This window comes from Scyliorhinus torazame, chromosome 14 (assembly GCF_047496885.1).
Source record: "Scyliorhinus torazame isolate Kashiwa2021f chromosome 14, sScyTor2.1, whole genome shotgun sequence".
In the NCBI taxonomy this organism is placed as follows: domain Eukaryota; kingdom Metazoa; phylum Chordata; class Chondrichthyes; order Carcharhiniformes; family Scyliorhinidae; genus Scyliorhinus; species Scyliorhinus torazame.
The window spans coordinates 73,778,462-73,796,461 of NC_092720.1; the positions used below are offsets into that span (position 1 = coordinate 73,778,462).

Below are 18,000 nucleotides of genomic sequence, written 5' to 3' on the forward strand. Positions count from 1 at the left end.
ATCTTGTAGCTTTGTTGACAGGTACAAGTGCTCAAGCAACCAAAAGCCAACTTTCTTGAAAGTAATGTGGATGTAATGATGTTGTCCCATGAGGAAAGCTTGAGCAGGTTGGGCCTATGTTCATTGGAGTTTAGAAGAATGAGAAAGACTTCTGGTTGCGGCTATGCGGAGCTATGTCACACATTCGGCGGCTCCCGCAAAAACGGACTTTCGGGCTCTTTTCAGGGCCCCCAACGGCACCTTTTCGACGTTTCACGGTGTGGGAAGGAGATTATAACAGCTCCCCGATAGTATATGGCTTCTACTAGGAGCGGGGCGACTAAAAAGGTGGTGGTGGACCCGAAGGAGGTGCGAGGGAAGAACAACAAAATGGCGGCGGGCGGAGGCCAGGCAGCGTTGAGACAGTGGGCGGAGGAGCAGCAGGAGGGTATCCAGCGCTGCTTCAGAGAGATTAAAGCGGACCTGCTAGAGCCGATGAAGGCTTCTATTGATCAGCTGCTGGACATACAGACGGCCCAGGGGGGTGGCGATCCGCGAGGCTCGACAAAAGATCTCCGACAACGAGGACGAGATCTTCGGCCTGGTGGTAAAGGTGGAGGCGCACGAGGCGCTCCACAAGAAATGGCATGAGCGGTTCGAGGAGATGGAGAATCGGTCGAGGCGGAAGAATCTGCGGATTCTGGGCCTCCCGGAGGGGCTGGACATGGGGGCCTATGTGGTCACCATGTTGAACTCGCTGATGGGAGCGGGGTCCTTCCAAGGGCCCCTGGAGCTGGAAGGGGCCCATAGAGTGCAGGCGAGGAGACCCAAGGCTAACGAGCCTCCGCGGGCGGTGCTGGTGAGGTTCCATCGGTTCGTCGACCGGGAGTGTGTGCTCAGGTGGGCCAAGAGGGAGAGGAGCAGCAGGTGGGAGAACGCGAAGCAGCAGGTGGGAGAACGCGGAGGTTCGAATATACCAGGACTGGAGTGCGGAGGTGGCGAAGAGGAGGGCCGGGTACAATCGAGCGAAGGCGGTGCTGCACAGGAAGGGGGTGAAGCTTGGCATGCTGCAGCCGGCGCGACTGTGGGTCACCTACAAGGACCGGCACCATTATCTTGAGTCTCCGGAGGAGGCGTGGGCCTTTGTTCAGGCCGAGAAGTTGGACACAGATTGAGGGTCGGGATGGGCGATTGGGGACTGCGGTTGTTGTTTTTTTTTTAGGGGGGGGCCTTTGTTTTGCTCCTGGTTTCTTTTTCTCTGTGTTTTTCTCTTTCGGGTCGGTGAGGGTGGTTGGGGCGGGTTGGGCACTGTTTTGGTTGGGTTGGTCGGGGGGGCTCTTGGAGCGGGGTAGGTAAACGGAACAGGGGTGGTGGACGGCGGTGAGATAGGGCCCCACGGGGGAGGGAGAGGCCCGAGTCGGGGGTGAGGAGACAGGGCCTGTAAAAGGAGCTGCGTCAGAGGTGGCGGGGCCGGGTAGGTGGAAAGCGCGGGCTTTTTCCCTCGCTGAAGACTGGAGGGGGCGGGGAAGCGAGGGTTGTTTCCCGCGCTTAGAATGGAAGGGGGAGGGGGAGAGCCTATGGATGCGGAACAGGAGAGGAGGGTGTGTCACACAATGGGAGGCGTCGAAGGAGAGGCGGGGGTGGCCGGGGTCAGCAGGAGTCAGCTGACTTGCGGAAGTGCAATGGGGGGAGTAAATCAGCTAGGATGGGTCCTAGCCGGGGGGGTGGGTGAATCAGGTTGCTGCTACTATGGTCAAGGGGGAGCTGGAGCAAGTGTGGGGGTCGAGAGGGGGGTATGCCGCTGTGGGGAACGGGCCGGGTGTGGGGTGCGGGCGCGTGGCTGGCCGAGGAGGGGTCATGGCTAGTCGGCGGGGGAGGGGGGGCGGGCAGCCCCCTGATCCGGCTGATAACCTGGAATGTAAGGGGACTGAATGGGCCGGTTAAGCGGGCCTGCGTGTTCGCGCACCTGAAGGGGCTCAAGCGGATGTGGTTATGCTCCAGGAGACACACCTGAAGGTGGCAGACCAGGTAAGATTGAGGAAAGGGTGGGTAGGTCAGGTGTTTCACTCGGGGCTGGATGCTAAAAATCGAGGGGTGGCGATCGTGGTGGGAAAGAAGGTGTCATTCGAGCCGTCGAGCATTGTGGCAGATAATGGCGGTAGGTACGTAATGGTAAGTGGTAAGTTGCAGGGAGAGAGGGTGGTACTGGTCAATGTGTATGCCCCGAATTGGGACGATGCGGGTTTTATGCGGCGTATGTTGGGTCGGATCCCAGACTTGGAAGTGGGGGGCCTGATACTGGGGGGAGACTTTAACACGGTGCTGGATCCGGCACTGGATCGCTCCAGGTCTAGGGCGGGTAGGAAGCCGCCGGCGGCTAGAGTGCTGAGGGGGTTTATGGACCAAATGGGAGGGATGGACCCTTGGAGATTTGCAAGGCCGGGGGCTAGGGAATTTTCATTCTTCTCATATGTCCATAAGGCTTATTCCCGAATCGACTTTTTTATTTTGAGTAGGGCGCTGATAGCGAGAATAGAGGATACTGAGTATTCGGCAATAACCATTTCGGACCACGCCCCACATTGGGTGGACTTGGAGATGGAGGAGGAGCGGGACCAGCGCCCGCTGTGGCGCTTGGAGGTGGGGCTGTTGGCGGGTGAGGAGGTGAGCGAGCGGGTCCAAGGAAGTATATAGAGGTACTTGGAGACCAACGACAACGGGGAGGTCCGAGTGGGGATGGAATGGGAATTAAATTAAATGAAAATGGTTTAATGTCACAAGTAGGCTTCAATGAAGTTACTGTGAAAAGCCCCTAGTCACCACATTCCGGCGCCTTTTCGGGGAGGCTGGTACGGGAATTGAACCATGCTGCTGACCTGCTTTGGTCTGCTTTACAAGCCAGCGATTTAGCCCAGCGTGCTAAACCAGCCCCTTAGGCGCTGAAGGCGGTGGTGAGGGGAGAGCTGATCTCAATTAGGGCCCACAAGGAGCAGAGGGAGAGGCTGGCGGGGGAGATGGTGAGGGTGGTCAGGAGGTATGTGGAGGTGCCCGAGGAAGGATTATTGAGGAAGAGGCGCAGCCTGCAGGCCGAATTCGACCTGGTGACCACCAGGAAGGCGGAGGTGCAGTGGAGGAAGGCCCAGGGGGCGATTTACGAGTATGGGGAAAAGGCAAGCCGGATGCTGGCGCATCAGCTTCGGAAGCGGGACCCAGCTGGGGAGAACGGGGGAGTTAAGGACAGGGGAGGGAGTGTGGTGCGGAGTGGGGTTGGCATCAATGGGGTCTTCAGGCATTTTTACGAGGAATTGTACCGATCCGAGCCCACACGGGAGGAGGGAGCGATGGGCCGCTTAATGGACCAATTGAGGTTTCCAAAGGTGGAAGAGGGACTGGTGGCGGGATTGGGGGCCCCGATTGGGCTGGAGGAGCTGACCAAAGGAATAGGAAGCATGCAGGCGGGCAAAGCACCGGTGCCGGACGGTTTCCCGGTCGAATTCTATAAAAAATATATGGACCTGTTGGGCCCTTTGCTCGTCAGGACCTTCAATGAGGCACGGGAGGGGGGGGGGGGGGGTGGGGGGTCTTACAGACCGATTTCCTTGCGAAATGTAGATGCCAAGGTGCTGGCGAAGATCTTAGCCATGAGGATTGAGGATTGTGTGCCGCAGATCATCCATGAAGACCAGACGGGGTTTGTGAAGGAGAGGCAGTTGAACGCGAATGTGCGGAGGCTTTTGAACGTTATCATGATACCGGCGAGGGAGGGGGAGGCGGAGATAGTGGTGGCGATATTCACTGAGAAAGCCTTCGATAGGGTAGAGTGGGGGTACCTGTGGGGGGTGCTGAAGAGGTTCGGGTTTGGGGAGGGGTTTGTCAGGTGGGTTAGGCTGTTGTATGAGGTCCCGATGGAGAGTGTGGCCACAAACAGGAGGAGGTTCGAGTATTTTCAGTTGCACCGAGGGACGAGGCAGGGGTGTCCCTTGTCCCCCCTGCTCTTCGCACTGGCGATTGAACCCCTGGCTATGGCACTGAGGGAGTCAAGGAACTGGAGGGGGATGGTGCGGGGTGGGGAGGAGCATAGGGCGTCGCTCTATGCAGACGACCTGCTGCTGTATGTGACGGACCCGGTGGGGGGAATGCCAGAGGTAATGAGGATTCTTAGGGAATTTGGGGGCTTTTCGGGGTACAAACTCAAGATGGGGAAGAGCGAGCTGTTCGTGGTTCACCCAGGGGACCAGGAGAGGGGGATTGGCGAGCTCCCACTAAAAAGGGCGGAGAGGAGCTTCAGGTATTTGGGGGTCCAGGTGGCCAGGAGCTGGGGGGCCCTGCATAGACTTAATTTTACAAGGCTGGTGGAGCAAATGGAGGAGGAGTTCAAGAGGTGGGACGCGTTGCCGCTGTCCTTGGCGGGTAGGGTGCAGTCAATCAAAATGACGGTGCTCCCAAGGTTTTTGTTCCTGTTCCAGTGCCTCCCCATGTTTATCCCGAAGTCTTTTTTAGGCGGGTTAACAGGAGTATAATAGGGTTTGTGTGGGCGCGAGGGACCCCGAGGGTGAGAAGGGTGTTCCTGGAGCGGAGTAGAGAGAGGGGGGGATTGGCGCTGCCCAACCTCTGTGGGTACTACTGGGCCGCAAATGCGACAATGGTGCGCAAGCGGATGATGGAGGGAGAGGGGGCTGCATGGAAGAGGCCAGAGACGGCGTCTTGTGTGGGTACGAGTCTGGGGGCGCTGACAACGGCGCCGCTGCCACTCCCCCCAAGGAGGTATACCACGAGCCCGGTGGTGGCGCTGCCCTCAAAATTTGGGGGCAGTGGAGGCGGCATAGGGGGGAAGTTGGGGCCTCGGCGTGCACCCCAATACGGGGGAACCATCGGTTCGCCCAGGGAGAACAGGCGGAGGGTTTTCGGGGTGGCACAGGGTAGGGAAACGCAAGTTGGGGGACCTGTTTGTAGACGGGAAGTTCGCGAGCCTGGGTGAGCTGGAGGAGAAGCACGGGTTCCCCCCGGGGAACACCTTCAGGTACTTACAGGTAAGGGCGTTTGCCAGACGGCAGGTGGTGGAATTCCCACGGCTACTGCCACACACAGTACAGGACAGGGTGCTCTCGGGGGGGTGGGTGGGAGTGGGGAAGATCTCAGGAAGATCCTACAAGGTGATGCAGGAGGAGGAGGAGGCCTCGGTGGTGGAGGTGAAAGGTAAGTGGGAGGAGGAGTTGGGAGAGGAGATTGTGGGCAGATACCTAGGGACGGTGAACACTTCCTCTTCGTGCGCGAGGCTCAGCCTCATACAGTTTAAGGTGCTGCACAGGGCACACATGACCGGGACAAGGATGAGCCGTTTTTTGGGGGGTGAGGACAGGTGTGTTAGGTGCTCAGGGAGCCCAGCAAATCACACCCATATGTTCTGGGCATGCCCAGCGCTGGAGGAATTTGGAAGGGCGTAGCGAGGACGGTGTCGAGGGTGGTAGGATCCAGGGTCAAACCGGGCTGGGGGCTCTCAATATTTGGGGTGGCAGAGGAGCCGGGAGTGCAGGAGGCGAAAGAGGCAGGTATTCTGGCCTTTGCGTCCCTGGTAGCCCGGCGAAGGATTCTTCTTCAGTGAAAGGATGCTAGGCCCCCAAGCGTGGAATCCTGGATCAACATATGGCGGGGTTTATTAAGTTGGAGAGGGTGAAATTCGCCTTGAGAGGGTCGGTACAAGGGTTCTTTAGGCTGTGGCAACCGTTCTTAGACTTCCTGGCAGAACGGTAGACATTGGTTAACGGCAGCAGCAACTCGGGGAGGGGAGGTTACTTTATTTTCGTTATTTACACTGAAGGGTGTATATACCTGTTGTGTTAAGTCGGGGTGTTGATGTTAATTTATTATTTATGTACAGGGGGAGGGGGGTATGGTGGGTTGCTTTTCTAGACTGTGTTTTGTTCTTTTTTCATTTTGTTATTGATATTTTATGAAAACTTTAATAAAAATTATTTAAAAAAAAAAAGAATGAGAAATTATCTTATTGAAACTCATATCCTTCTGAGGGGGAAAGGACAGGGTGGAAGCTGAGAGGCTGTTTCCCCTTTTTGGGAATCTAGAACTGGGAGAAAATTTAAAAATAAAGTGTCTGTCATTTAAGGTGGACAGTAAGAAGTCTTACAACACCAGGTTAAAGCCCAACAGGTTTGTTTCGATGTCACTAGCTTTCGGAGCGCTGCTCCTTCCTCAGGTGAATGAAGAGGTGTGTTCCAGAAACATATATATCGACAGCTTCAAAGATGCCAGACAATGCTTGGAATACGAGCATTAGCAGGTGATTAAATCTTTACAGATCCAGAGATGGGGTAACCCCAGGTTAAAGAGGTGTGAATTGTGTCAAGCCAGGACAGTTGGTAGGATTTTGCAGGCCAGATGGTGGGGGATGAATGTAATGCGACATGAATCCCAGGTCCCGGTTGAGGCCGCACTCATGTGTGCGGAACTTGGCTATAAGTTTCTGCTCGGCGATGCTGCGTTGTCGCGCATCCTGAAGGCCGCCTTGGAGAACGCTTACCCGGAGATCAGAGGCTGAATGCCCTTGACTGCTGAAGTGTTCCCTGACTGGAAGGGAACATTCCTGCCTGGTGATTGTCGCGTGATGTCCGTTCATTCGTTGTCGCAGCGTCTGCATGGTCTTGCCAATGTACCACGCTTCGGGACATCCTTTCCTGCAGTGTATGAGGTAGACAACTTTGGCCGAGTCACACGAGTATGTACCGCGTATCTGGTGGGTGGTGTTCTCACGTGTAATGGTGGTATCCATGTCGATGATCTGGCACGTTTTGCAGAGATTGCCATAGCAGGGTTGTGTGGTGTCGTGGTCACTGTTCTGAAGGCTGGGTAGTTTGCTGCAAACAATGATTTGTTTGAGGTTGCGCGGTTGTTTGAAGGCAAGTAGTGGGGGTGTGGGGATGACCTTGGCAAGATGTTCATCTTCATCGATGACGTGTTGAAGGCTGTGAAGAAGATGTTGTAGTTTCTCTGCTCCGGGAAAGCACTGGACGACGAAGGGTATTCTGTCAGTTGTGGCCCACGTTTGTCTTCTGAGGTCGGTGCAGCTTTTTGCTGTGGCGCATTGGAACTGTCGATCGATGAGTCGAGCGCCATATCCCGTTCGTACGAGGGCATCTTTCAACGTCTGTAGATGTCTGTTACACTCCTCCTCGTCTGAGCAGATCCTGTGTATAGAGACCTTGTCCATAGGGGATGGCTTCTTTAATGTGTGTAAGGTGGAAGCTGGAGAAGTGGAGCATCGTGAGGTTATCCATGGGTTTGCGGTAAAGCAAAGTGCTGAGGTGACCGTCCTTGATGGAGACTAGTGTATCCAAGAATGCAACTGATTTTGGAGAGTAGTCCATGGTGAGTCTGATGGTTGGATGGAACTTATTGATGTCATTGTGTAGTCGTTTCAGTGATTCTTCGCCGTGGGTCCAAAGGAAAAAAATGTCATCGATGTATCTGGTGTATAATGTCGGTTGAAGGTCCTGTGCGGTGAGTAGGTCTTGTTCAAACTTGTGCATGAAGATGTTGGTGTATTAGGGTGCGAATTTGGTCCCCATGGCTGTTCCGTGTGTCTGGATGAAGAACTTGTCGAAGGTGAAGACGTAGTGATCCAGAATGAAGCGGATGAGTTGCAGAATTGCGTCTGGAGATTGACAGTTGTCGGTGTTGAGTACTGAGGCTGTTGCAGCAATGCCGCCGTCATGGGGGATGCTGGTGTAGAGTGCCGAGACGTCCACTATGACGAGGAATGTTCCTGGTTCAACTGGTCCATGGGTGCTGAGTTTCTGTGAGAAGTCCGTCGTGTCGCGACAGAAGCTGGGCGTACCTCGTACGATGGGTTTCAAGATGCCCTCGATGTAGCCAGAGAGGTTCTCACACAGGGTCCCATTGCCTGAAACGATAGGACGGTCTGGTGTGTTGGCCTTGTGTATTTTCGTGAGGCAGTAGAGATCTCCAATGCGGGGAGTACGTGGGATGAGAGCACGTAGGGTGCTCTGAAGATCTGGATCCAAGGTCTTGATCAGTCTGTTAAGTTGGCGGATGTGTTCCTTGGTTTGCGGGTAACTGTCTGTAGTGTTCTTGGTTGTTCAGTTGTCGGTATACTTCTTCGCAGTAGTCCGTTCTGTTCAGTATGACAGTGGCCCCTCCTTTGTCTGCTGGCTTGATGACGATGCTGCGGTTGGTCTTGAGAGCGCGGATGGCATTGCATTGTGCTTGGATGACATTCGGGGCTATCTTGTGAATGCGACTGATGAATCTGGCATTGACGCGACTCCTGACGGCTTGAGCATACATGTCGAGTCTAGGGCAGCGGCCTTCTGGAGGGGTCCAATTCGACTCTTTCCTCTTCGGTTGCCGTACCGCAGATCTCTCGGTCTGCTGTCCCGGTTCATTGGTAGTCTGCTTGGGTTCGCTGTTGGCCTCTTGGGGTCTGTGGAAGAATTCCTGGAGCCTCATTCGCCTGATGAATTCCTCCGTGTCTGCCGCGAGACTGATGTGGTCCATTTTGGTGGTGGTGCAGAAATTGAGCCCTCTGCTGAGGACTTCGATTTCGTCTGATTGAAGGGTGTAGTCTGACAAGTTGACAATAGATTTCCCTGTATTGTTTTAGAACATAAGAACTAGGAGCAGGAGTAGGCCATCTGGCCCCTCGAGCCTGCTCCACCATTCAATGAGATCATGGCTGATCTTTTGTGGACTCAGCTCCACTTTCCGGCCCGAACACCACAACCCTTAATCCCTTTATTCGTCAAAACACTATCTATCTTTATCTTAAAAACATTTAATGAAGGAGCCTCTACTGCTTCACTGGGCAAGGAATTCCATAGATTCACAACCCCTTTGGGTGAAGACGTTCCTCCTAAACTCAGTCCTAAATCTACTTCCACTTATTTTGAGGCTATGCCCCCTAGTTCAGCTTTCACCCGCCAGTGGAAACAACCTGCCCCCATCTATCCTATCTATTCCCTTCATAATCTTATCTGTTTCTAGAAGATCCCCCCTCATCCTTCTAAATTCCAACGAGTACAGTCCCAGTCTACTCAACCTCTCCTCGTAATCCAACCCCTTCAGCTCTGGGATTAACCTAGTGAATCTGCTCTGAACACCCTCCAGTGCCAGTACGTCCTTTCTCAAGCAAGGAGTTTTCTACTGTGGTACCAAGTTTCTCAAGCTTCCTGTTCTTGGTGTGCATAAAGGTGGCATAGTTTGTTGTCGCATCTGTTTGGCGGTGTTCCGCAGCTGGTCTGCTGCGTCCTGAGTGCAAGTTGAGAATGTGGCCTCTATCTTGGTTTCCAGGTTGCGTCGTCTGCTGTAGAGCTGGCGTACGAGGTGGTTGAGGAGTGTGAGAGAGGTGCGACGGCAGAGTCTCTCAGCGTAGTCTGTGTTGTAGGTCGACTGGAGTGGGTTTGTGATCTGAGGCCCTTTCGGGATCTTGTCTGCTTTCTTGCATCTTTGTAGAAACTTAATGTCAGTGTCTATATGCGCGATCTTCCTGGAGATCCTCTCCACTTTGAGCCGGCAGTTTGCGGTGTCGACGGTAGCCATGATTTGGAGATGCCGGCGTTGGACTGGGGTGAGCACAGTAAGAAGTCTTACAACACCAGGTTAAAGTCCAACAGGTTTGTTTCGATGTCACTAGCTTTCGGAGCTCTGCTCCTTCCTCAGGTGAATGAAGAGGTATTTTCCAGAAACATATATATAGACAGATTCAAAGATGCCAGACAATGCTTGGAATACGAGCATTAGCAGGTGATTAAATCTTTACAGATCCAGAGATGGGGTGACCCCAGGTTAAAGAGGTGTGAATTGTGTCAAGCCAGGACAGTTGGTAGGATTTTGCAGGCCAGATGGTGGGGGAGGAATATAATGCGACATGAATCCCAGGTCCCGGTTGAGGCCGCACTCATGTGTGCGGAACTTGGCTATATGTTTCTGCTCGGCGATTTTGCGTTGTCGCGCGTCCTGAAGGCCGCCTTGGAGAACGCTTACCCGGAGATCAGAAGCTGAATGCCCTTGACTGCTGAAGTGTTCCCCGACTGGAAGGGAACATTCCTGCCTGGTGATTGTTGCGTGATGTCCGTTCATTCGTTGTCGCAGCGTCTGCATGGTCTCGCCAATGTACCACGCTTCGGGACATCCTTTCCTGTAGCGTATGAGGTAGACAACGTTGGCCGAGTCGCACAAATATGTACCGCGTACCTGGTGGGTGGTGTTCTCACGTGTAATGGTGGTAATCCATGTCGATGATCTGGCATGTCTTGCAGAGATTGCCATGGCAGGGTTGTGTGGTATCGTGGTCACTGTTCTGAAGGCTGGGTAGTTTGCTGCAAACAATGGTTTGTTTGAGGTTGCGCGGTTGTTTGAAGGCAAGTAGTGGGAGTGTGGGAATGACCTTGGCAAGATGTTCATCTTCATCGATGACGTGTTGAAGGCTGTGAAGATGTCGTAACTACTCCGCTCCAGGAAAGTACTGGACGACGTAGGGTATTCTGTCGTTTGTGGCCCACGTTTGTCTTCTGAGGAGGTCGGTGCGTTTTTTTGCTGGGGCGCATTGGAACGGTCGATCGATGAGTCGAGCGCCATATCCCGTTCGTACGAGGGCATCTTTCAACGTCTGTAGATGTCTGTTACGCTCCTCCTTGTCTGAGCAGATCCTGTGTATACAGAGACCTTGTCCATAGGGGATGGCTTCTTTAATGTGTTTAGGGTGGAAGCTGGAGAAGTGGAGCATCGTGAGGTTATCCGTGGGTTTGCAGTACAGCAAAGTGCTGAGGTGACCATCCTTGATGGAGACGGGTCCAAGAATGCAAGAATGGGACATCGCGCGACAATCACCAGGCAAGAATGTTCCCTTCCAGTCGGGGAACACTTCAGCAGTCAAGGACATTCAGCCTCTGAGCTCCGGGTAAGCGTTCTCCAAGGCGGCCTTCAGGACGCGCGACAACGCAGAATCGCCGAGCAGAAACTTATAGCCAAGTTCCGCACAGATGAGTGCGGCCTCAACCGGGACCTGGGATTCATGTCGCATTACATTAATCCCCCACCATCTGGCCTGCGAAATCCTACCAACTGTCCTGGCTTGACACAATTCACACCTCTTTAACCTGGGGTTACCCCATCTCTGGATCTATAAAGATTTAATCACCTGCTAATGCTCGTATTCCAAGCATTGTCTGGCATCTTTGAATCTGTCTATATATATGTTTCTGGAACCAGCCTCTTCATTCACCTGAGGAAGGAGCAGCGCTCCGAAAGCTAGTGACGTCAAAACAAACCTGTTGGACTTTAACCTGGTGTTATAAGACTTCTTACTGTGCTCACCCCAGTCCAACGCCGGCATCTCCACATTTAAGATGGAGATGAGGGATTTCTCCTCTCATAGATGGAGGCTGGGTCACTGAATATATTCAAGGCTGGGTCAGACAGATTTTTGATTAGCAAGAGAGCGGGCAAACGGGAAAGTGGAATTAAGACCTCAATCAGATCAGCCATGATGCCATAATCGTATTGAATGATGGTGCAGCCTCGATGGACCAAATGGCATACTCCTGCTCATAGTTCTTGTGATTTTATAAAGATGCAAACCAGTTATAAAGTTAATGTATACCAAGGCAGGTTGTACAAAGAAACTAGAATAATAATTACTGGTAAGGTAAAGCCACCATAGTCCCAGATGACCATAGGCTTTTCCCTTTGAGGCGGAGAGGTGACTGGTGGTGATTTAACCTGAGGATCTCCACACCTCAGGCAAGGGGAAAGGTTAAGAAGGCTGGGCCTTCATGAATAATCTCAGCCGGTACATGAATTAAGCCTGTGCTGCTGGCCTCGCTTTGTGTCACAAACCAGCTGTCTAGCCAACAGAGCTAAAATTACTGGTACAAATGATGTGGTAGAATGGTACAATATAGAAGTCCATTTGGCTCATTGTGCATATGCCCATCATGTAGTTTGTTCTAATCTGTAATACTAGGAACTATTCAAATACTTGCCACTCCTCCAATAACGACAACACCCACTGAAGTCCGAGATGTCAGAGAAGCTAATCCAGTAACTAAGGAGATCATCAGTTCTTCTTGTGCCATGTTTTCTTGAGCTAGTGCAGGTACATTTGTCACAGTTGGCGTTGTGGGTAAAGGTCGAGGAATCTATAGTATGAGAATAAATAAGTATAAATTTGCATTAAATGCAAAAAATAGTAATTACATGAACAGGAGTAGAGCATTTAGCTCCACTGTTGCTATTTAATGAATGAATGCTTACAGCATAGAAGGCAGCCATTTGGTCTGCTGTGTCTATGCTCGCTTTCTGTAAAAGCTACTCAGCTAATTTTACCCCCCTGCCTTTTCCCCCTTGCCCTGGACCAGGGCTGATATACGACTCAACTCGATATCCCAATTTTTTACACATATCCCTTAATACCTTTAAATCATATCTATCAATCTCAGGGGCAGCAAGATGGCACCGTGGTTAGCACTGTTGCCTCACAACACCGAGGTCCCAGGTTCGATCCCGGCTCTAGGTCACTGTCCGTGTGGAGTTTGCACATTCTCCCCGTGTCTGTGTGGGTTTCACCCCCACAACCCAACGATGTGCAGGGTAGGTGGATTGACCCGTAACTGGAAAAATTGAATTGGGTACTCTAAAAAAATTTTTTTTAATCGATCAATCTCAGATTTCAAATTAACAACTGATCTTGTATAAAATAATGTTTGTGGAACCAACTTCCAAATTTCTAACTCTTGTGTGTAGAAGTGTTTCGAAATTTTACCCCTGAACGGTTTAGGCTTTAATTTTTAGATTATTCCCCACAGCCACAATATGATCTTCTCCAAGCAGTGTTTCTCTCTGTCTACCCTATCAGTTCCCCTGAACATCTTGAAACTTAGATCAAGTCAGTTTGTATAACTCCTTGTAATTTAGCCTTAGGAGTCCATGTATCATTCTGGTAAATATACTGCACTCTCTTCAAGGCCAATATGTCCATCCTAGATAAGATTTCAAAACATATTGTGGGACTCCAAATTGGCCAATTTTCACAAGCATATTTGGTATTTATTGCAAAGCCTCAATGCCAATCCAACAGACCTATCAAACCCAACAAAGGGACTGGAATAGTTACGTTTAACAAGCTTGACTATATCAACAGAATACATGCCATTCTTAATGGGTCTAAATTCATATCCATTGAACCTGCCGCTCAGCATGACTGGCTAACCTTGCTCAAAAGCAAGCTAGATAAATGCTAAAATAAATAAAGTGCAATGAGCAATGGGTGATGTATGTGATTGCGTTTTTCCTCACGGCTCACTGCATCTGCCCAGGATGCACGCATGTGATATCCTTTAAACTCTGTCTTAACTATGACCAGTTCTTAACATGAATTGGCCAAAATGTTGGGCAAGTTGCTACAGTCAGTTGTGAGAAAATGTTCCACTTTCACAGTGAAAGATTCCTTCATATTTGTGAAGACCGTACAGGTTATATCAATAGAGATGCTGTGCCAATGTGCTCATTTGACATTTTTAGCCTATTTACCAATGTATCACTCAGACCGTTACACTTCAGCACTAGATCCTGGCGATCTAGACCTGTCGCCACTGTGTAAATCTGTATTCATTGAGCTCAGCATCTCGCGCAATTGAGTTCAGCTTTAACGATACCATGTATGCCTAAATAGATAGAGTTGCCATTTGATACTCTCTAGCCTCGGCTCTTGCAAATATCTTTATTGGGTTCCATGGCAAACATGTCTTCAATGGAATTACACCTACCCCCCTGCTATTTGCATATTTCTGATATGTGGATGATACAATTGCTATATTTGAATCTGCAGCTGCATATAAATTCACCGTTGAAATAGAGCAATGAAATGAGCTCTCTTTCTCTACGTGCTAGTTGAGAAATCTGCCAGAGGGTCTCGACTACCATCTATCACACTACCAGAAAGATGTGGAGGCTTTGGAGAGGGTGCAGAGGAGGTTTACCTGGATGTTACCTGGTCTGGAGAGTGTTAGCTATGCGGAGAGGCTGAATAGACTCAGATTGTTTTTGTTAGAAAGACGGAGGTTGAGGGGTGACTTGATAGAGGTCTACAAGATTATGAGGGGCATGGATAGAGTGGATGGGCAGGCACTCTTTCCCAGGGTGGAGGGTCAGTCACCAGGGGGCATGGGTTTAAGGTCCGTGGGGCAAAGTTTTGAGCAGATGTGCGAGGCAGTTTTTTTACACAGAGGGTGGTGAGTACCTGGAATGCGTTGTGAAAGCAGATACGTTAACGGCATTCAAAAGGCATCTTGAGAAACGGCACAAGGACGCGCTGAAGGTTTTTGGCCAATGTTGGTATTATGACCGGTCCAGGCTAGGAGGCCGAAGGACCTGTTCCTGTGCTGTATTTTTCTTTGTACCACAAGCCTACCTTCATTGGGCAATACATGCATTGGGATTCCTGAGGTTCCATGTGGTATAAGATTGGCTTTATTGACAACTTCGTAAATAGTCCCAAGCCATTTGGTCACCATGCAAGCGTGATGTTAAAATAGAGCACATCAAAGCCACCCTGAGAGATAATTGCTACCCTGATCAGCCGCCAATTTCAGTGCTGAAAAGTGACCAGATAATTGTTATTAAATTACTCCGGAATGGCAAGGTATCTCAAAAATATGAGCAATAGGTGAAGCTAGCCGCTTCACGCTGCGACTATGCAGTAGCAACATGAGTGGTGTTCGCCACTAACAGGATGCTGCCACTGAGCCAAAAATACAGTCTGCCTATGACGCAAACGAGTACTGCGACAATGAATTTCACTGCTGATGTGATGCTAGGAATCTAGGTATGTAGGCCGTACTTCCCATTGGATTGGATCAAACAGTATCTCCCTTTGGCTGTTCACAACAGACAGGATATTGACCATATGCAACCAGCCTATGCTTGAAAAACTCAAAACTGTGTCCAAAATTAAGTGACATTCCACGATTGGCGAACATTTGCCAAATAATCCTAAATGTTAAAAGAATTTTACTATCGGTGTGGCACACTTGGCCGCGCTAGAGGCTACAGTTATTAATATTAATTCCCTCCCATTGGGTGGCAGTGGCCTAGTGGTACTGTCACTGGACTAGTAAACCAAAGTCCCAGAGTGATGCTCGAGACCCAGGTTCAAATCCCGCCACTAGATGGTGAAATTTGAATTCAACAAAAATCTGGAATTCGAAGTCAGATGATGACCATGAAACCATTGTCGTTTTTCGGGGAAAACTCATCTGGTTCACCAATGTCCTTTAGGGAGGGAAATCTACCGTCCTTACCTGGTCTGGCCTACATGTGACTCCAGACCTACAGCAATGTGGTTGACTCTTAACTGTCCCCTCAAGGGCAATTGGGGATGGGCAAATACAAAAAAATCCATGTTCTTTGCAGACAGAACATGTACATACAGTATGTCTGTTTCAACTGAACAAAATAAGCAAAACCATTCTCTGGTTCATTTCCCAGGGCAATGCATTGATCAGAGTCAACCCTGTCTGGTTTGATTTTAAACAAAACTTGGTAGTTATTTGTAGGTCATAAGTTAACTGGTGCATTCTCTATGATATCGCCCCACCAATCAGAGTCCACTTGCTAACCAATCAGCACTCTTCATGAAGTATAAGTTATAGTTCTCTACATTTGGTATTCTTGCGATTGTCCTGAGGTATGCAAGAATAAAGCTTCCATATTTGTATTTTTCAGCATACTGAAGTTCTGTATTAGCAAATGACTCACAAAGTGTTAGATTTAAATGTAACTTCACATTCTCCCTGTGTCTTCATGGGTCTCACCCCCACAACCCAAAGATGTGCAGGCTAGGTGGATTAGTCACGCTTGAAATTGCCCCTTAATTGGGGGGAAAAAAAGATTCAAATGTAATTTGCATCAAATTATTGTGCCTGAAAGAACATGAAGAATTCCTATGCTATACGTCGACACATCATTGTTCAATTCATGGATCTCTTCATAAATCAAATTTAGAGTACACCCTTAAAATCCACAGCCCATCTTTTGTCTTTGCAGATGCAGATTGACCTGCTGCTGTGTTTACAGCACTTTTGTTGATTCCACTTTTGCAAATTTCATATTCATTATTCTGTATCAAGTTTGTCTTTCTATTTTACACATCTCACACTCTAGCCCTGAACCTTTTATGCCCTCTTGTCTTCCTGCCCCACCTCGCCTATTAGTTTTCACCTCGTTAGCACAGTTTCTTGGGTTTAAGTATATTGTGCGAATGCGTGTTGCAGTTATTAAAAAGTTGGATTGCTTTTTAATCTTCTTGCCTATCAGCTTGAAAAAGTGATTCTGATTGCCTTAGTTCCTGGTGCTCAAGTCCACTGAATTTTTCAATTTGAGTATACAGATGAAAATACACAATGTGCTTTGGCTAACTATAGATATTCCTTGATGTCCCATGTGAATGCAAATAATCAAAATCTCGTAACAAGCAATAACCGCAATGTGCCTTCAGTGGCCATGGAGAAACAATTTGCGCTTGTATTTGTGTCATGTAGGGATGTACACTACCTTGTTTATTTGGCAGCTTTGGTAGTAAAAGTGTAGCACTGCTATTTGTAAAGCTCGTGGACAGTTTTAGATTTAAATGAATCGCCATATGATGGGTAAAAGGAAGGATTGTTAACCAACTAAGAAGATTCACACGGAGAACCAAAGAAGAATGTGGCCAGAAAAGAGAATTCAAATGAGAAGTTTTGTATTATTCCATCGTAGCTGCATGCAACACAGCAATAGAAAAGTGCATACAAAATGTCTTTAAGTTTCAAAAAAAGTCAAAGCTTTTAAGTATGTTAGTAGGGAATCTTCAAATAGTGGTTTGGTATTGCACAAAAAGTTTTGATACTGAAACCAATTTTCTTTAGATTAAAAAAATTGCATTGTTTTAAAAAATGTGGGTTTCCTCCGGGTGCGTTTCTCCCCACAGTCCAAAGATGTGCAGTTTAGGTGGATTGACCATGCTAAATCGTCCAAAATTGCCCTTAGTGTTGGGTGGGGTTACTGGTATATGGGGATGGGGCGGGGGTGTGGGCTTGGATAGGGTGCTCTTTCCAAGAGCTGGTGCAGACTCGATGGACCGAATGGCCTCCTTCTGCACTGTTTATTCTATGAAGAACTCTCTCCCTATCCAGAACTGCTCACAGTAATCCAGGTCTTATCTAATCAAAGCTTTGTATAGCTGAAGCATAATTCATACTCCCTTGAAGTCTAGTACTCGAGATGTAAACAGCAAAATTTTATTTTTGATCATTTTCTCTACCTGTTGTGCCATGCAAATTGACCCCAAGTCTCTTCGGAAATCTGATGAACTTAACGCTAGACTTACCTCTCAGAGACTGCTGTGTGCTCTGCCTCACTGGATTGTGCCATACAACCTGAAGGCTTCTCAATTCATTGGGCGGACCGCACTGCGTCATCAGGCAAAGGGTGGAGGGGTTTACCTCCTCATCAACTCCTCCTGGTGCTTGGATGTGGCGACCCTGGCGACCTACTTCTCCCCGGACCTGGAACACCTGATCGTTTAGTGCCGCCCATACTATCTTCCACGTGAGTTCACTTCAGCCATTATCACAGGTCTACATGCGACCCCAGGCGCTGGACGAACCGTACACAGTTATAAACAACTATGAAACAGAACCCGGAGGCCTTGTTCATTGTGGCCGTGGACTTCAACAAGGCCAACCTCAAGGGTGTACAGCCAAAATTCTACGAGCACATCTCCTGTCCCACCAGGGGCGACAACATTTTTGACCACTGTGACTCAAAAATCAAGGGCGCCTACCGTTCCATCCCCCGACTGCACTTTGGGAAAAGAGACCATAAGACGGTGCTCCTTCTCCCGCATACAAGCAGAAACCCAAGCAGTAGAATCCAGCTAAGAAGGTTGTGCAGTGACTGCTTGGAGACAGTGGACTGGTCCATATTTAAGAATTTAGCGACCAACTTAAATGA

The 18,000-nt window shown here is 49.7% G+C and overlaps 1 protein-coding gene across 1 annotated transcript in view; it reads right to left on the reverse strand.

The window, feature by feature from the left end:
* LOC140389813 (mitofusin-1-like) overlaps positions 1 to 18,000 on the reverse strand; it is a 115,559-nt gene that overhangs the window by 14,308 nt on the left and 83,251 nt on the right. Inside the window, exon 15 of the mRNA XM_072474353.1 lies at positions 11,994 to 12,149. Coding sequence (XP_072330454.1) covers positions 11,994 to 12,149 — 156 coding nt within the window. The remainder of the gene's footprint in view (positions 1 to 11,993; positions 12,150 to 18,000) is intronic.